Source organism: Scyliorhinus canicula, chromosome 15, assembly GCF_902713615.1.
Source record: "Scyliorhinus canicula chromosome 15, sScyCan1.1, whole genome shotgun sequence".
Taxonomy (NCBI): Eukaryota; Metazoa; Chordata; class Chondrichthyes; order Carcharhiniformes; family Scyliorhinidae; genus Scyliorhinus; species Scyliorhinus canicula.
Window position 1 is genome coordinate 55,169,961 of NC_052160.1, and position 20,440 is coordinate 55,190,400.

Below are 20,440 nucleotides of genomic sequence, written 5' to 3' on the forward strand. Positions count from 1 at the left end.
TTGTATCTGTGTTGTTTCTTTCAAAAATCCTATCCTTTCAAATAATCTTTTCAAAAATCAAAAAATAATTAGTCCCATTCATCCAGTCTCTTTTTCCATATACATGAAAAGGACATTTTTTTAAGACTACATCGAATTCCCTTTTCAAAGTTAGTATTGAATCTTCCGCCACCCTTTCAGGCAGTACATTCCAAAGTTTAGAAACGCTTTCTCCTCATCTCCCCTCCACACGTTTTGCAAATAACCTTAAATGTGTCATCGGCTCACAATGTGCCAATTGAACAGTTTCACTTTGTTTACAAGCTTCTGGGTAAAAGTGTTAGTGTTGTCACCTAGTGAGCATGTTTCACAGTTTGTCCAAAAGATTTGTGGCCAAGACATGACATAGCCTCACCTGATTTGCAGATGTCAAACTCCATGGCTTCTCCAGAATTGAGCAACTTTTGTACAAGCAGTTTGGCCAGTGTGGTGGGTGAGAACAATACAGGGCGCTTCTGCGGGATGTGGTATGGATGGACCAGGCTGTAAGGTATCAGGCTGAAACTCCTCTTGATGTCGCTTTCTGTATCTACGTCTTCCACAACAACAACAACAAAATTAAAATGGGGAAGACAATCTTAGAGCAAGATCTACTGGCCGCATTGCGCCCGTAAAGCAGCCGGGCAGTAGACGCTGGGCGATCCGACTTCTGGGATCGACCCAGCTCACCACACCTCGTGAGATCTAACACAATCTCACGGGACGTCGCAATGTGAATCCCGCCCATTGAGGGCAGGATCACTTTAAGGCAAATCTGTATATTAGACTGAGACAGCTAGTCTCACTCGAATATGAGTTACTGAGATCTAACCAATGTGTGGAATCCAACCCACATGCTTTGCAAGGCCCTGGGCGAGTGCTAGTCAATGCTGGTCTCCAGAAAAGGTGACCAGGAAGAACGGCACACATGGGGGTCTCCCAAGGGATCAGAAGCCCCCAGCTTCTTTACCTCTGGGCAGGGTGGCACCCTGGCAGGATCACCTGGGTGCAAGTCTGGTGCTGCTAAGGTGGCACTGCCAGCTAGTAGGGGCACTACCAGGCTGGCATTGCCAAGTTGCCAAACTGACATTTTTCACACGACAGGGATTGAGGCCAGGGGTGCTCTGCGTGCATGCAGAGGGGGGCCAAGGACCCACTTTTAGGCGAGTTGGGGCTTGGGGGAGGTTTTCGGGGTCGCATCGGGGGTGGGGGGGTTGAGAGATCGGATGTCATTTATTAATGTCGTCCTGATCTCTCCCTGCAGAAAATGGGACTAAGTGTGGCCTCGGCCGCACGTTACCCGCTGAGGCCCCTGATCTACCTGAACGGTTGTTCGATAGTGTGGAGTTTCTCGGTACTCCGAACGCCAAGCAACACCCGGCGAATCGCGTGTGCGCTATGGGACTCAGTTCCCATTCAGGTAGATCGCGCCCTTAGTTTTTGTACAAGAGTCTTGCAGGTTTCTGTGAGAAGGGCTAACGAAGGTCAGTACCTGACGAACAGCCACACATCACTAAAACAATTGATCTGGTCGATTGCTGCCAGTAGAGCAACAGCCATGTTTCCTACATGACAAACGTGACTGCAATTCAATAAGTACTTCATTGGTAGGAAAGCGCTTTGAAATATCCTGAGGTCACAAAAGGAGTTACATCAATGCAAGTAATTGTAGTACCATCCTGCTTGTCAGCTGAGAATTTCAGAGTTTCGAAAGAGGCTTTTGCTGGGCCAGATGGGCAGCCGGTGACAATCCGCACACGCTCACTGCTGTTCATTCTCTTGTACTTGTTATCGGACCGACTGACAAACTGTCAAGAAGAAAATAAAAAATGTTACAAAGCCAAATCGTACAAGGAAATCTCACCAACAAAACTTGCCCAGGAATTTTCAGGTGCAATTGCTAGGTCAGTACTTGTCATACGAATACTGCAGACAGATATCTCTATTTTAACATTCACATCCTTGTTTTCAAACCACTCCATAGACTTATCCATCTCTATCTCTATAACCTCCTCAAGCCCTGTAACTCTCTGAGAAATCTGAACTCCTCCAGTACATTGCAGATCCTGGCCCAGGCCAATCATGCAGACCCAGACATGAATCTCATATTGGATTATTAATTTTTCAGGGCCACGTTTCATGGGATCCCGGTGGATGATAGAGTGCATCATCTGAGAGTGAAGCAAAATAAAAGCAGTGGTTAGTTGGTGAGGGGCTCCCATCCTACCAAGCAGAAATGCAGAACTTTATCTGGAGTTGTGTGAAAGGCAGGCAGGTACAGGGTTAGTTATCTCATCCTCTGAGATAGAATGTGCAGAAGCTAAAACAGCAAAAATTGTGCGTTTGTGTATGCGTAAGCAAGAGTCAGTAAGATTAATCTCTTCCTACTCGCTTTCTGAAGCGTTATTATTTGTATCTATGGAAACAAAGCCGAGGCTCTACTCATCATAGTTACTTAGACTCAATCAATAGTCCCACTGAATTCCTAGTTACTACTCAGCAAAAGGATTGGAGGGGAAATGCATTTAAAAAGCTGTATTTTTATTTGACTGCATAGCTGATCAAACTGCAAATCGTCACACATTTAAACAGCAGAATTATGCAAAGGGAGAGAATTCGTGTTCCCTGCCAATCACCGCAACCCCGCGCGCCATTTAATTAATTGGCTGGAGGCAGGACTCCTTCCCCTCACTCACGATGAAGTGGAGTCTCAGAAAACTGCTGGCCATCTGATTGGCCGACAGCACCACTCGGAGTGGTGGCCACTGCTGGGACTGCAAGCAGCCCCACCAGTCCAAGCACTGGAACCCACAGGACCAGCGAATCTGGGATCTCGTGGCAGGGCAGGGACGGGAGAATGGACACAGGGCAGGGTGGTGGATGTGCTTTTGGCAGCGGATAGTAATGGCAAGACCAGATGGGGAGGGAGCACTTGGGGAGAGGGCCAGAACTTGGGAATGTGCCCAAACTGGAAAGGAGCAAATAATGGAGGCGGCATCCCATGCCCCTCTCGCACCCACCTAACCTCTCTTACTCAAGGTTTGAGCAGGATTAAATATATATTTCTATTCAAACCAAGGCATACATAAATACATAATCAGTCAAAGGAACAAGCCATGGTTATACAGTGGTTAGCACTGTTGCCTCCTAGCGCCAGAGAACCGGGTTCAATTACGACCTTGTGTGACTGTGTGGGATTTGTATGTTCTCCCCGTGTCTGTGTGGGTTTCCTCCTGGTGCTCCCGTTTCCTCCCATAGTCCAAAGATAAGCAGGTTATGTGGATTGGCCATGCTAAATTGCCTCTTAGTGTCGAAAAGGTTAGGTGGGATCTTTGGGTTATGGGGATAGGGTGGGATAGTAGGCCTAGGTAGGGTGCTCTTTCAGCTGGTTGGTGTAGACTTGATGGGCCGAAAAGCCTCCTTCTGCACTGTAGTGATTCGATAATTCTAAAAACAATAATTAGACATTTTCTCCCCATAACCGCCATCCCCCCCGCCCTCACACCCCCAACCCCTGCACTCGCTGCCAAACTACAGGTCCTCAAATAGGGACATAAATAGCCTCCATCTCGCCCCAAACCCCTCCCGCCTGCCGTCCAAGCCCTAAAGGGCAAATTTAATCTTCTCCAGTTTAAGGAATTCTGCAACATCCCTCAAAAACGTCGACACCCTTGGTGGCACCCCCGACTTCCACTCCAGTAGAATTCACCGCCAGACAATCAGCGTGGCAAAAGCCACTATGTCAACGCCCTTCCCCTCCAAAAGCTCCGTCAATTCCAACACCCCAAAGATCGCCATCTGAAGATCCGGCGACATCTCCACCTCCACAATTTGCGATAGAATTTCAAATATCAGGCCCTGATAGCCCACCAATTGCAGTCATGACCATACATGTGGACATGGTTTGCTGGCCCCACTCCTCATCTCTAGCACTTCTCCTCAACTCTGCAAGGAACCCACTCATCCACGTCTTGTGAACCCTATGCACCACCTTGAACTGTACCAAGCTCATCCTGGCACAGGATGATGTAGCATGACCCAGTGCATAATCTCACTCCACACCTCCAATCCCAACTCCATGCCCAGCTCCTCGTCCCACTTCAACTTTACCTCCTCGATTGGGCTTTCCCCCATGTCCAACAGCCATCCCCAAATGTCCGCAATCCTCTTGTCCCCCAACTCATCTGGCGATAACAACCTGTCCATCAGAGCGCGCTCTGGCAACCGAGGGAACGAGGACACCACCTTCCGCACAAACTCCCATAAACTGTATGTATCTGAATTCCCCGGCAACACATATTTCTCCAGCAACTCCCCCAAGCTTGGAAACCTTCCATCCACAAACAAGTCCCTCACCCATCCCACCCTTTCCCTGTGCCACCGCCTATATGTCACATTCATTCCTGCCGGGACAAACGGTGATTCCCACAAATAGGAGCCAGCTTTACCCCCACGGCAAGTTGATGCCCTCAGCTGGTTTTAGATCTTTTAAGGACAAAGCCACCACCGGACTCACCATATATTTCCCCGGGCCAAACGGTAATGGGGCCGCAACTAGAGCAACACGATGCCTCCTCCACCTGCACCCCCTCCTCCTCCCGCTATTGCCTCAGCATTCGCCATCCAACAATAATACAGCAGGTTCAGGAGTGCAAGCTATCCCACCTGCCGCTTCCTTTGTACAAACTCCCACCGAATCTACAGTGCCTTGCCAACCCATATGAAAGCCAAAATTAACCTGTCTACCCTACTAAAATACGCCATTGGCAGAAATATCGGGAGGGAACACAAAAATAAATCATGGTAGGACATTCATCCTCACTGTCTGCACCCTTCCAGCTAAATGAAAGTAGGAGGGCATCCCAGCCCCTTTCACTCCCTCCACTAAGCCAGACAGTTTCCATTTATACATCATGGCCCAGTCATTAGACACCCGAACCTATTCCGAACTAGATTAAATGGTAGGGCACTCATCGGAGACACTTCACTTTTAGTCATATTCAATTTGTAGCCAGAAAAAGCGCCAAACTCCTTCAATATATCTATAATCCAACCATACAATCCAACGAGTTTGAAATATATTTCAACAAGTCATCTGCGTACAGAGAGACTTTATGTTCCATGCCTCCCCTTACAATACCTGACCACCCTCCCCCCCGATGACCGGAGCGTAATAGCCAAGGGCTCAATAGCCAATGTAAACAGAAGTGTCCCTGCTTCATACTCCTGAGTAGCCGGAAATCTCCAGAGCTAATCAAACTCGTCCTAACGCTAGCCGTGGGAGCCGCATGTAAACCCATGAATAAAATGTGGGCCCAAACCTGAACCTCCCCAGAACTACAAACAAATACCTCCACTCAACCTTATCCAATTCCTTCTCTGCATCCATAAATACAACAACCTCCAGCACCCTGCTCTTTGACGGGGCCATAACCATATTCAATAAACGTTTGATATTACTTGACAGATGCCTCCCCTCACAATACTTGTCTGATCCGTTGGCACCACCTCCAGCACGCACCCCTCTGACTGCCTCACCAATACCTTAGCCAGCCACTTCACATTTGTCTTTAACAGGGAGATGGACCTATATGACCCACATTCCACTGGGAACTTATCCTTCTTGGGACTAACAAAATTGTCACCCGAGCCAACATGGCCGGCAAGTCCCTCCGCGCCAAAGAGTGGGGAAACTTCTCCAGGAGATGTGGGCAAATTCCGCTGCAAACCGTTCATAAAAGTCAACCGGGAAACCAACAGGTCCAGGCGCCTTCCATGACTGCATTAACCCAATTGCCTCCGTCACCTCTTGTAACCCTGATGGGGCCTCCAATCCCAGTCCCTTCTCCTTTTCAACCTCTGGGAACACCAGCCCATCAAGAAACCACCCCGGTTCCCCCCTGAGGTTCAGACCTGTACATCCCCTATAGAAGGACACAAAGATATTATTCATACGCTCCTACATCGTCACCAACGTGCCTCCCTCCTCTCACTTGAACTATCTTTTGTGCAGCAGCTTGTCCCTTCAGATGATGCGCTAAAGGCAGCTGACCTTCTCCCCATACTCACACAGGACTGCCCCCCCCCCTCTCTCCGAAGCTGGCCCACTGGCTCCCCTGTTATCAAGAAATCAAATTCCCCCGTAACTTCTTCGGCTCCAAGATTTTCCGGTTGGGGCCTAGAGTACCGCCTATCCAACTCCAAAATAGCACTCACCAATCGCTGCCTTTGAGCCCTCTCCACCTTATCCCTATGGACCTTGTACGCAATCACTCCCCCCCCCCCGCATCACTACCTTCAACACCTCCCAAAATGTGGAGGGCGAGACCTCCCATTCAGATTAAACTCCATGTACTCCTTAATTACCGAGGTCATCTTCCTGCAAAACGTTCCATCCACCAATAGCGCTGGGTTCATCCTCCAAGGGGGTCTGGGTCGGGCAGGATTACGTGTCAAGCATTCCCCTTCCCTGAACTCATTCTGCCAGCAGGAGGTGGCCTTCAAATTGCCAATGGGGCTTCACTTATCATGAGGGAAAGGGGCTGCCCTCGTCCGCCATTGTTCTTCATAAAGTCTTCCCCCCCCTCTCTCCACCCCCACTGACAGCTCGGAGGCAGGCAGGAAGTCACCTGGGGAACATTACGGGCTCTCCCTGACCTTTGACCCACCAGCTGGGGCCCATAAAATTCTGCCCATAGTTACTACTGAAATAAAGGAAATATGGCAGCCAATTTGGACAAAGCAAGCTCCCACAGGCAGCAAAATGATAATAATTGATAATATATTTTTTAAAATGATGTTGGCTGAGGGTTGGTCCGAGCACTGGGAAGACATGCAGGCTGGTTTGAAATTATTTCTTTCCATTAATGATCACACTAGATTGACTGAACTGTTTTTTTTTTTTGCACTGAGTGCTGAGCTTGTGGCATTTGAGTGCTACAGTGAGAGTTTGGTGACTGAGGGAGTGCTGAGCTTGTGGCATTTGAGTGCTACAGTGAGAGTTTGGTGACTGAGGGAGTGCTGAGCTTGTGGCATTTGAGTGCTACAGTGAGAGTTTGGTGACTGAGGGAGTTAGGTGAGGAGGGAGTAAGGTACTCCTTTCATTTAATTTCCTATATTTATCAAAGAGCGTGAAGGGAACCAGGAGTTTAGAGTACAGCTGACTGGGAGCAGAGCCGGAGGGCGGAGGTCCAGTTGGTCCACAGGGCAGCTAATTCTGTAAAGTAAGAGGGGATGGAGGCTAGGGCAGTTGCATGCTCCTCCTGTAGGATGTGGGTGGTGAGTGTCCCCGCTGACTATACCTGCGGGAAGTGCACCCAACTCCAGCTCCTCAGAGACCGTGTTAAGGTACTGGAGCTGGAGCTGGATGAACTTCGGATCATCCGGGAGGCAGAGGGGGTCATAGAGAAGAGTTACAGGGAGGTAGCCACACCAAAGGTACTGGACAAGAGTAGCTGGGTTACAGTCAGGGGAAAGAAAACTAACAGGCAGACAGTGCAGGGATCCCTCGTGGCCATTCCCCTTCAAAACAAGTATACCGTTTTGGATGCTGTTGGGGGGGATGACCTACCGGGGGAAGGCCCCAGCGGCCAGGTCTCTGGCACTGAGTCTGGCTCTGGGGCTCAGAAGGGAAGGGGGGAGCATAGAAAAGCAATAGTAATAGGAGATTCAATGGTTAGGGGAATAGATAGGAGATTCTGTGGTCGCGAGCGAGACTCCCGAAAGGTATGTTGCCTCCCGGGTGCCAGGGCCAGGGATGTCTCTGATCGTGTCTTCAGGATCCTGAAGGGGGAGGGTGAGCAGCCAGAAGTCGTGGTGCACATTGGTACCAACGATGTAGGTAGGAAAAAGGGTGTGGAGGTAATAAACAAGTTTAGGGAGTTAGGCTGGAAGTTAAGGGCCAGGACAGACAGAGTTGTCATCTCTGGTTTGTTGCCGGTGCCACGTGATAGCGAGGCTAGGAATAGGGAGAGAGTGCAGTTGAACACGTGGCTGCAGGAATGGTGTAGGAGGGAGGGCTTCAGGTATTTGGATAATTGGAGCGCATTCTGGGGAAGGTGGGACCTGTACAAGCAGGACGGGTTGCATCTGAACCAGAGGGGCACCAATATCCTGGGGGGGAGGTTTTCTAGTACTCTTCGGGAGGGTTTAAACTAATTTGGCAGGGGAATGGGAACCGGATCTGTAGTCCAGCAACTAAGGTAGACGATAGTCAGGACGCCAAAGCACGTAGTGATGCAGTGGGGAAGGTAACAATGACAAAGGAGAGTACTTGCAGGCAAGGAGATGGGTTGAAGTGTGTATACTTTAATGCAAGAAGCATCAGGAATAAGGTGGGTGAACTTAAGGCATGGATCGGTACATGGGACTACGATGTGGTGGCCATCACGGAAACTTGGATAGAAGAGGGCCAGAAATGGTTGTTGGAGGTCCCTGGTTATAGATGTGTCAACAAGATTAGGGAGGGTGGTAAAAGAGGTGGGGGGGTGGCATTGTTAATTAGAGATAGTATAACAGCTGCAGAAAGGCAGTTCGAGGGGGATCTGCCTACTGAGGTAATATGGGTTGAAGTTAGAAATAGGAAAGGAGCAGTCACCTTGTTGGGAGTGTTCTATAGGCCCCCCAATAGCAGCAGAGATGTGGAGGAACAGATTGGGAAACAGATTCTGGAAAGGTGCAGAAGTCACAGGGTAGTAGTCATGGGCGACTTCAACTTCCCAAACATTGAGTGGAAACTCTTTAGATCAAATAGTTTGGATGGGGTAGTGTTTGTGCAGTGTGTCCAGGAAGCTTTTCTAACACAGTATGTAGATTGTCCGACCAGAGGGGAGGCCATATTGGATTTAGTACTTGGTAATGAACCAGGGCAGGTGATAGATTTGTTAGTGGGGGAGCATTTTGGAGGTAGTGACCACAATTTTGTGACTTTCACTTTAGTAATGGAGAGGGATAGGTGCGAGCAACAGGGCAAGGTTTATAATTGGGGGAAGGGTAAATACAATGCTGTCAGACAAGAATTGAAGTGCAGAAGTTGGGAACATAGGCTGTCAGGGAAGGACACAAGTGAAATGTGGAACTTGTTCAAGGATCAGGTACTGCGTGTCTTTGATATGTATGTCCCTGCCTGACAGGGAAGAGATGGTCGAGTGAGGGAACCATGGTTGACAAGAGAGGTTGAATGTCTTGTTAAGAGGAAGAAGGAGACTTATGTAAGGCTGAAGAAACAAGGTTCAGACAGTGCGCTGGAGGGATACAAGATAGCCAGGAGGGAACTGAAGAAAGGGATTAGGAGAGCTAAGAGAGGGCATGAAAAATCTTTGGCGGGTAGGATCAAGGAAAACCCCAAGGCCTTTTACACATACGTGAGAAATATGAGAATGACTAGAGTGAGAGTAGGTCCGATTAAGGACAGTAGCGGGAGATTGTGTATTGAGTCTGAAGAGATAGGAGAGGTCTTGAACAAGTATTTTTCTTCAGTATTTACAAATGAGAGGGGCCATATTGTTGGAGAGGACAGCGTGAAGCAGACTGATAAGCTTGAGGAGATACTTGTCAGGAAGGAAGATGTGTTGCGCGTTTTGAAAAACTTGAGGATAGACAAGTCCCCCGGGCCTGACGGGATATATCCAAGGATTCTATGGGAAGCAAGAAATGAAATTGCAGAGCCGTTGGCAATGATCTTTTCGTCCTCGCTGTCAACAGGGGTGGTACCAGAGGATTGGAGAGTGGCGAATGTCGTGCCCCTGTTCAAAAAAGGGAATAGGGATAACCCTGGGAATTACAGGCCAGTTAGTCTTACTTCGGTGGTAGGCAAAGTAATGGAAAGGGTACTGAGGGATAGGATTTCTGAGCATCTGGAAAGGCATTGCTTGATTAGGGATAGTCAGCACGGATTTGTGAGGGGTAGGTATTGCCTTACAAGTCTTATTGAATTCTTTGAGGAGGTGACCAAGCATGTGGATGAAGGTAAAGCAGTGGATGTAGTGTACATGGATTTTAGTAAGGCATTTGATAAGGTTCCCCATGGTAGGCTTATGCAGAAAGTAAGGAGGCATGGGATAGTGGGAAATTTGGCCAGTTGGATAACAAACTGGCTAACCGATAGAAGACAGAGAGTTGTGGTGGATGGCAAATATTCAGCCTGGAGCCCAGTTATCAGTGGCGTACCGCAGGGATCAGTTCTGGGTCCTCTGCTGTTTGTGATTTTCATTAACGACTTGGATGAGGGAGTTGAAGGGTGGGTCAGTAAATTTGCAGATGATACGAAGATTGGTGGAGTTGTGGATAGTGAGGAGGGCTGTTGTCGGCTTCAAAGAGACATAGATAGAATGCAGAGCTGGGCTGAGAAGTGGCAGATGGAGTTTAACCCTGACAAGTGTGAGGTTGTCCATTTTGGAAGGACAAATCTGAATGCGGAATACAGGGTTAATGGTAGGGTTCTTGGCAATGTGGAGGAGCAGAGAGATCTTGGGGTCTATGTTCATCGTTCTTTGAAAGTTGCCACTCAAGTGGATAGAGCTGTGAAGAAGGCCTATGGTGTGCTAGCGTTCATTAGCAGAGGGATTGAATTTAAGAGCCGTGAGGTGATGATGCAGCTGTACAAAACCTTGGTCAGGCCACATTTGGAGTACTGTGTGCAGTTCTGGTCACCTCATTTTAGGAAGGATGTGGAAGCTTTGGAAAAGGTGCAAAGGAGATTTACCAGGATGTTGCCTGGAATGGAGAGTAGGTCATACGAGGAAAGATTGAGGGTGCTAGGCCTTTTCTCATTAGAACGGAGAAGGATGAGGGGCGACTTGATAGAGGTTTATAAGATGATCAGGGGAATAGATAGAGTAGACAGTCAGAGACTTTTTCCCCGGGTGGAACACACCATTACAAGGGGACATAAATTTAAGATAAATGGTGGAAGATATAGAGGGGATGTCAGAGGTAGGTTCTTTACCCAGAGAGTAGTGGGGGCATGGAATGCACTGCCTGTGGTAGTAGTTGAGTCGGAAAATTTATGGACCTTCAAGCGGCTATTGGATAGGTACTTGGATTAGGGTAGAATAAGGGAGTGTAGGTTAACTTCTTAAGGGCAGCACGGTAGCATTGTGGATAGCACAATTGCTTCACAGCTCCAGGGTCCCAAGTTCGATTTCGACTTGGGTCACTGTCTGTGTGGAGTCTGCACATCCTCCCCGTGACTGCGTGGGTTTCCTCCGGGTACTCCGGTTTCCTCCCACAGTCCAAAGATGTGCAGGTTGGGTGGATTGGCCATGACAAATTGTCCAAAATTCTATGATTAACCTAGGACAAAGGTTCGGCGCAACATCGTGGGCCGAAGGGCCTGTTCTGTGCTGTATTTCTCTATCTAAATCCATCAATGAGGCTTTTGAAGTCTAGAGGGATTAAGTGTCATGTGCAATAGGTTAAATACAACAATGAGACTTTCTTTTTGCGCACTACATTAGCCGACATTATACTCAGAATGTTTGTAGTAAGCAGGTGCTCACAGTGGCCTTTCATGAGTACTACTGGAGAAATATCGGAGTGAAAACAAAAAAGGTAATAATGGACTAAATCTGAGGACCTGGCTCGACCAGAAACTATGATTACATTTTACACCCTCCCATCAAGCCTGATACTAAGATTTGGCTGGAAAAAGAAACATTAAGGTATTTTCAGATTTACTGAAGGAAGGGACCTTCTTCAGGCAATTATCTAAATTTAATCAGACCGTACAAATACAATCTACAGTTCTGCTCTGGCAGGTTTTCTGCGTAACTAAGCTGTGATTCTTACATGTGACATTGATCTTTCTAACTTTGCACATCTTATGCATACAATTATGAACTTTATCAAGGGCATTCAGCCTCTGATCTCCGGGTAAGCATTCTCCAAGGCGTCAGGACGCATGACAACGCAGAATCGCCGAGCAGAAACTTATAGCCAAGTTACACACACATGAGGACGGCCTCAACAGGGACATGGGATTCATGTCACATTACATTGATCCCCCACCATCTGGCCTGGGCTTGCGAAACCCTACCATCTGTCATGGCTTGAGATAATTCACACCTCTTTAACCTGGGGTTACCCCTATCTCTGGATCTGTAAAGATTCAATTACCTGCAAATACTCGCATTCTAAGGATTGTCTGGCATCTTTGAATTTGTCTATATATATGTTTCTGGAACATACCTCTTCATTCACCTGAGGAAGGAGCAGTGGTCCGAAAGCTAGTGTTTGAAACAAACATGTTGGACTTTAACCTGGTGTTGTAAGACTTCTTACTGTGCTCACCCCAGTCCAACGCCGGCATCTCCACATCACAAACATTATAAGATTATTATATTTTGAATGTGTAGCTTTAAATTTAGGGTAAATGTAGTGTCATGTGACCAGTTCTGCAATCTGCCTGACTGTAAACCGATCGCGGGCCCATGGCACCCTTGGCACGGCCGTGCCAATCGGTGCCATGGCTCCCCAGAACGGCACTTTGCGGCCGTTTTCACGAACGGTGAGAGCAGGTGTGTTGCCGTTCGTGAAAACGGCCGTAAAGGCCTGGGAAATCGGCCCATCGGCTAGGAGAGAATCGCTGCTCGGCGTAAAAAAACGGCGAGCAGCGATTCGTGTCGGGGGGCGGGCGTGGGGGGGGGAGAGAATAGCGGGAGGTCGGGAAAAATGTCGGGAAGGCCCTCCCGCTATTCTCCGACCCGTCGTGGGGGAGGAGAATTGCGCCCAATATGTTTCATGTTGCCATGGGGAAGAGGGCAGAAGCCATTTTTAAGATCAGGTTGCAGGCTTCCTTACAAATCAACGAATATCAAAGACAGACAGAGCTTTTGTGTCATCAGCAGAGAAAAATGGCTACTTCACTTTGTGAGCTACCACAGTTGGATGTGGAAGGATGGTCTCTAGTCAAAAAAGACACATTCTCCAGTCCTTTAAGAATTCCAGAAAATTGGTCATGGCATGGCTAAGGGAGAAAAATCATCGGAACAGGCTTTCCTGCTGGTGATGGACTTAAGAAACTCTCTGAAAACTGAGGAAAGCACCTATAGATGGTCACTTGAAGTTATTAATTAGTGATGTGGAGATAGGGAAACCCTTTGGAAACTGGGAGCAAATGTGAACTTTTTGCTAATAGGATAGTAATTCCAGGGTAAGTATGAGAGGTGATAACTATAAAAGGGGACTGTTCCTCTCTATACTTTGAAGAACAAGTTGCCTACAGAAAAATGAAGTAGTGTTTCGTCAATAGTGCTTTAAATCATTTTTACAGTAAAAGTTTTAGTCATGAAATTTTGCCATATCTTTCTTTCAACTGGTAACAGGAAGTATCAACCTCTTCTTAAAGTTATCTGTCTCAATGGCGATTGTGACATTTGTTCAAGAGTTGCGTCTTCAGCCATTACATTTATGACAAAAACAGAGTTTCATCCTATGTCAAATGAAGGAAGAGGTTTTATTTTATGCCATTCTGTTTTGAGATATTTAGAGTTAAGATTAAGCTGATTTCCCTTGTCCAAAACATAATTTATAGTAAACATAAAGTAGTCACCAATAAATCTAATAAGGAAGAATTGCAGAGTGGTTAGAATGCAGAACTCACTACCCCAAAGAGTGATTCAGGTAAATAGCTTATATGTATCTCAGGGGAAGCTAAATCAGTACATGATGGAGCAAGGGATAGAAGGTATGCCAATGAGATTACATTAAGTAAAATGGAGAACATCAGTGTGCAACATATATACTGCTATTGACTGGTTTGAATAGCCAGTTTCGGTGTTGTAAATTCTATGGAGGACAGGCTAGTGGTCTGAGCCCGATTGTTTAAGCAGTAAAGTAGTCAAAATACAGAAGCTTTGTCCTGGGTTTCAATCAAATAATGCTCAGTTAAAGCATTACTGAATATGCAAGGCTTTGATCTGATGTGGACATCTATTTGTTGAATCCTTTCTCACCACAGGGTTTTTGAACTTGATTGATTGACAGCTTTTTGTTCAGAGACTTTTAGTTAAATCCTGGAGATTTCTCTCATGTGTTGGTTTCAGTTCAGTATAATAAGCAGCTAAGCTCTTTCTGGTGTGCATGAACTGTGCGTGAACCGGCCACAGCTATTAGAATTAGAACAGTACAGCACAGAACAGGCCCTTCGGCCCTCGATGTTGTGCCGAGCAATGATCACCCTACTCAAGCCGACATATACCTATACCAGTAACCCAACAACCCCCATTAACCTTATTTTTTTTTAGGACACTAAGGGCAATTTAGCCTGGCCAATCCACCTAACCTGCACATCTTTGGACTGTGGGAGGAAACCGAAGCACCCGGAGGAAACCCACGCACACACGGGGAGGATGTGCAGACTCCGCACAGACAGTGACCCAGCCGGGAATCGAACCTGGGACCCTGGAGCTGTGAAGCATTTATGCTAACCACCATGCTGCCCCTGATCAATGAACATCCTCAACTGTTAAATCCAAAAGCCTTGTTGTTTAATTAACAGTTGAAAAAATATATATTTTATGGTAAACATTTTAACTCTATGGAGTGTGATTTTATCTTTACTCTTTCCTAAGTATTTGTAACACCAGTGTTTTACTATTTCAGGATTAGCTTACTCAGAAATAAATCTTTCAAAAAATAAATTTAGAGTACCCAATTATTTATTTCCAATTAAGGGGCAATTTATATGTGGCCAATCCACCTACCTTCACATCTTTGGGTTGGGGGAGGGGGGGGGGGGGGGGGGGGGGGTGAAACCCACGCAGTCATGGGGAGAATGTAAAAACTCCACACGGACAGTGACCCAGGTCCGGGATCGAACCTAGGTCCTCAGTGCCGTAGGCAGCAGTGCTAATCCCTGCGCCACAATAAGTTTATTTATTAGTTCAAGCCTAAATGTAATGGTCGAATCATCTTGTGTTTACTCCCTTTTGGAATAAACAAGAAACCATGGCTGCCTCAAGTTTTCATCTCATGGATTAAGAAAGAATATTGAGGGATATGGAGCCGAGCTGAATAAATGGGCGGCACAGTGGCACAGTGGTTAACACTGCTGCCTCACAGCGCCAGGCACCTGGCTTTGATTTTGACCTCAGGTGACCATCTGTGTGGCATTTGCACGTTGTCCTGTCTGTGTGGTTTTCCTGTGGGTGCTCCGGTTTCCTCTCCCAGTCCAAAGACTACGGGCACGATTCTCCGATGCCGCGCGGCATCGGGAAGGCCGTCGTGAACTCGGTCGAGTTCCACGACGGCGCGAAACGGCCCCATTCCCGATCGATTCTGGCTCCGGAAATGGGCTAGGAACGGGGCCGCGGGAAACACGTGGGGGATGACGACTGAAGCCCGCGACGCCCGAATGACGCCGCTCCGCGTCGTAAAAGGGCGCGAGCGACGACAACAAGGGAGGGGGTGAAAACGTTGGAGCCAAGGAGGGCCGCCCCGAGGTTCGATGAGACTGACCTCGAGACCGTCCTCGATGAGGTGGAGCAGCGGAGGGGCATCAAATGCCCAAGACAAGGGCATTGCCACCCTTCCAGCGTCGTGCGACGGGCCTGGCGTAAGGTGGGCACAGCAGTCAGTGCTGTGGGGCAGACCCCTCGGTCTGGGGAGCAGTGCCGCAAGAAGCTCCACGACCTCACCAGGGCTGCCAGTGTAAGTGCCAAGAGGGTGCCCCCGGGTCACAACCATCCCTATCTATGCCCTCCCCCCAACAGGACAAGACTGCTCACAACAACCGGGAGCGGAACAGGACCGGAGGGGGTTCACCCATTCTGCACCCCCTGACAGTGTTTGAACAGGGGGCACTGGACCTTGCTGGGGGATCTGCCACCCGGGAGGTCGCGCAATGCGAGGTTGGAGGTGCAGAACCAAGTGAGACAACCCTGCATGACAACCCCCCATCCTCTGTCCCCTCACACTCTACCCACTGGACCCCCTATCCTCTGTCCCTTCACCCTCTGCCCACTGGACCCCCCATCCTCTGTCCCCTCACACTCTACCCACTGGACCCCCCACCCTCTGTCCCCTCACACTCTACCCACTGGACACCCCATCCACTGTCCCCTCACTCTCTACCCACTGGACCATCCTACGCCCGGCCGAGCGTGTCTAACTAACCCCGTATTATTTTGTTCCCTCGGGCGTGCTGACGAATGTCGAGGGCCACCTGCTGCCACACACAGGCGCCCATCCGCCACGACCACCGCACCCAGGGCCGCACGCCAGAGGGTGGCAGGAGGTCAGCCAGGAGTGCCATCCTCCCAACCCGGGACTGTCGAGCAGGACGCACACAGGAGGGTGACACAGTCAACAGACTCACCAGACGCACAACCAGACATGGGCTGCGTGCGGCCTGCGCTGGGATATGACTGGGATGAGGACACTGCTGATTTTATGACAGACGAGGACCTAGAGCTTGCGGCACTGCTGTCTCCCACACCATCCACCATCCCAGAGACACTCACCTCGGTTGGCCAATTAAGTGATGAGGCTCCTGGGTCACGGTCTGGTGTGCACCACACAGCTGAGCCGGTACAGCAGGTGGAGGTCAGAGCAGCCGAAGGGCTGGACGGTCGGAGGGCAACCCAGGTCCAGCATTCAGCTGGCGGCCAGACGTTTCCAGGGTTCCTGGATTTACCTGACCCACATGGACAGCCGATGCATTTTGAAACCCAGGGACACAATGACGGGATGAGGGCCGTCTTCCAGCAGCTGCAGTCGCTGTTAGGGTCGTCAAACCGCGTCCAGGAGCAGGGTGTGGTGCCGCTCATGGCAGCCACCCAGGCCGACACCGCACGGGTGGCATCCGCGGTCGAGGCAATGGGTGAAACGGTTTCAGCCATGGGTCAGGTTCTGCAAGGCGTTGGGCTTAATGTGCAGGCGTCATCCTCGGCCCTGGAGAGGGCTGCCCTCTCACAGGCAGCAATGCGCCAGAGCCAAAACGACATTGCCGGCGCGCTACGGGCCCTGGCCGAGTCTCACCAGGTCATGGCCCAATCCCAGCACGCCATGGCACAGTCCCAGCAGGCCATGGCACAGTCCCAGCAGGCCATGGCACAGTCCCAGCAGTCAGTCACGGAGAGCATCGACCGCCTGACACACGTGCTGTATGGCGTCACGCACTAACAGGTTGAGATCGCAGTCCCTGGCGGGCATGTCTCACCGCCTGGACTCCGTCTCAGCGAACCTTCGGACCCTGGTCGATACGGTTGCAGGCCTCCAGGACTGGCAGCACCAGGTGTTGGTGGGTCGACGGGGCACCTCCCCGCTCGCACCTCCATCCCACAGTGAGGCCCGGAGGCCACCAGGCTCCCCGAGGGAGGAGTTGGTTCTGGAGCCCGTCCCATTAACTCCATCACGGGACGTCCCTGAATGCTCGGCCTCCCCCCGTCCCATCCCTGGTGCATCGGGTGGGCAGCGGGCTGAGCAGGGTGGCACCACGTCATCCGAAATGCCCGCGGAGCAGCCTGGCCCAGCAAGGCTGGGTCACCCCAGGAAACGAGTGCCGACGGGGAGACATGTCGCAGGGCGTGATTCTCAGCAGTCCGCCTCTACTCCTGCTGTACCATCTGGGGATTCACTTAGATGTAGGAGTAGGGTCCGTAAGGCAATGAAGAGGGACACATAGTAAGTTGGCACGGGTGAAGGGCACAGTTTAGTTGTAGGGGCTAGGGCATCTGTACATAATATTCACCATTAAACTCACTGTTGCACCTAACTTGTAAGACTGTGTGATTTTTCCGTTGCCACGGGGATCGTGATGGTGCCCGAGTGTCGCTGGGGTTGACGAGCGGTGAAACTTCGGTGCCGGGTGTGCAGTCCCTTCCCCTCCCACCCACTGCCACAGCTACCCCACGCGGGCACGTGATGGAGTGTCCCTGACGAACTCAGTGACCACAGAGATGGATGGTTCAGCTATTGCCACGAGTCAGACTTTGTGTAACGATTCTGAGCTCACAGCTCATCGCAGATCGGGCTGTCATCATTCCACATGGCACTGATCACACCCACTGACACAGCCATCAATGTTGTGCCATACCATTGTGCCGCAGTGGTAAGGGCGATCTTGAAGTGGAGCAGTGTACGCAGAGCGGGGATGCAGGGGGGGGGGGGGGGGGGGTGGGGAGTTATGCTGAGCGTCTGCACGACTGGCGATGCAGGTGGTAGTGGTAGTGTTCAGCGGTGCCGTCGCACGCGGCGCGTGAATCTTGCTGCCACCAACACGTCGATTGCCCGCTGTCCTCGCCGGTGCCGCCGTGCAGCCTCCTGGACATTACCAGCACCCATGTCGTGTCTGTGTGCTGCGCCCGACACACCGCCAACCTCCTCCACCTCCTCCTCCGTCGACGTGTTGGCACCAATGCCAGTGGCTTCTCCCTCCGAATCCTCCACCAAGGCATCTCCCCGCTGCATCGCGATGTTGTGCCGCGCACAGCAGACCATGGCAATGCGAGTGACCCTGTCGGGCTGGTACTGCAGGGCACCTCCGGAGCAGTCCAGGCACCTGAATCTCATTTTCAGCAGACCAAAGCAGCGCTCCACCACACCCCTGGTTGCTGCATGGGCCTCACTGTAAAGGGTCTCCGCGTTGGTCTGAGGCCTCCATATGGGCGCCATCAGCCAAGACCTCAGTGGATAACCCCTGTCGCCCAGCAACCAGCCCCTCAGCCGGGGGGGGGGGGGGGGGGGGGGGGGGGCGTCCCTCAAACATAGCAGAGATGAATGACTGCGCAAGAATGTACGCATCATGCACACTCCCAGGGAACCTTGCGCACACGTGCATGATCTTCATGTGGGGGTCGCATACTACCTGGATGTTCATGGAGTATGTCCCCCCCTGTTTACGAACACTTCCCTGTTGCCTGCGGGCGGGCGCATGGGGATGCGAACACAATCAATGACCCCCTGGACCATCGGTATCCCGGCCACTTTGGCAAATCCACAGGCTCGGATCAAGAAACGTGATGTGGCGGTCGGCGATGGCATACAGGGAGTCGGTCACATCCCGGATGCACCTGTGCACCGATGCCTGCGAGATCCCAGATAGGTCCCCGCTCGGGAGCCGGTAGCATAAAAGTTAAGTGCCAGAGTCACCTTGACGGCAACCGGGGCGAGGTGCGCCACGAGGTGGTGACAGATACGTGCGACTGTCTCTCTGCTCAACCGGAGTTTCCTCCTGCAGGTGATGTCCGGCATTGTCTCGAAAAGAGATCCAGGCACGGAACACCCTAGGCCGCTGCCGCCTGCCATGGGATACCTGTGTGTCCCGGTGGCCTGGTCGCGCTGCTGACACGCGGCCAGCCTAACCCCTGGTCGCTTTCTGCGTCCAACGGGTAGTTTACAACACGTCCTCCTCACCGGTGCGTCAGTGGCCTGTGCCCATCAGCCACAGGGCAACCAGCGGCAGTGTCCACGTGACCGTCCTGCCATGGCAGGGCGGCTGAGATGTTGCATCCGGGGGTGGACGACCCACTCCACTCACTCCCTCTCCCCCCCTCCCACCTCCACTCCCTCCCTCTCCCCCTCCCCACTTCTCCCTCTCCCCCCTCCCACCTCCACTCACTCCCTCTCCCCCCCTACTACTCACTCCCTCTCCCCCACTACTCACTCCTCTCCCCCCTCCCACCTCCACTCACTCCCTCTCCCCCACTACTCACTCCCTCTCCCCCCTCCCCCCACTACTCACTCCCTCTGCCCCTCCCCCACTACTCACTCCCTCTCCCCCCTCCCCCACTACTCACTCCCTCTGCCCCTCCCCCACTACTCACTCCCTCTCCCCCCTCCCCCACTACTCACTCCCTCTCCCCCCACTACTCACTCCCTCTGCCCCCTCCACCCACTACTCACTCCCTCTCCCCCCTCCCCCCACTACTCCCTCTCTTCCCCCCTCCCCCCCACTACTCACTCCCTCTCCCCCCCTCCCCCACTACTCACTCTCTTCCCCCCCTCCCCCACTACTCACTCCCTCTCCCCCTCCCCCCACTACTCACTCCCTCTCCCCCCACTACTCACTCCCTCTCCCCCCACTACTCACTCCCTCTCCCCCCCACTACTCACTCCCTCTCCCCCCACTACTCGCTCTCCCCCCCACTACTCGCTCTCCCCCCACTACTCGCTCTCCCCCTCCCCCTCCTCCCACTTCTCCCTCTTTCCCCCCCACTTCTCCCTCTCCCCCCCACTTCTCCCTCTCCCCCTCACTCCCTCTCCCCCCCCACTACTCGCTCTCCCCCCTCCTCCCACTTCTCCCTCTCTCTCCCCCCCCACTTCTCCCTCTCTCTCCCCCCACTACTCGCTCCTCCCTCCCCTCTCACTTCTCCCTCTCTCCTCCGCCCCCCACCTCTCCCTCTCCCCCCCCCCTCCCACTGGCCGCTGCGTTCTCGGGGATGCCTTCCCCAGTTTGCGGAGATTCCGGGACGGTCCGCTCACC

The 20,440-nt window shown here is 51.2% G+C and overlaps 1 protein-coding gene across 3 annotated transcripts in view; it reads right to left on the bottom strand.

Moving 5' to 3' along the window:
• Positions 1–20,440, bottom strand: part of card11 (caspase recruitment domain family, member 11) — a 335,526-nt gene that overhangs the window by 36,981 nt on the left and 278,105 nt on the right. For 2 of the 3 annotated variants that reach the window (XM_038820291.1, XM_038820293.1), the window contains 2 exons: positions 1,694–1,826; positions 395–574 (listed from right to left, as the gene is read on the bottom strand). In XM_038820291.1, the coding sequence (XP_038676219.1) occupies positions 395–574; positions 1,694–1,826 (313 nt within the window). The remainder of the gene's footprint in view (positions 1–394; positions 575–1,693; positions 1,827–20,440) is intronic. The other variant, XM_038820292.1, reaches the window with a different exon arrangement.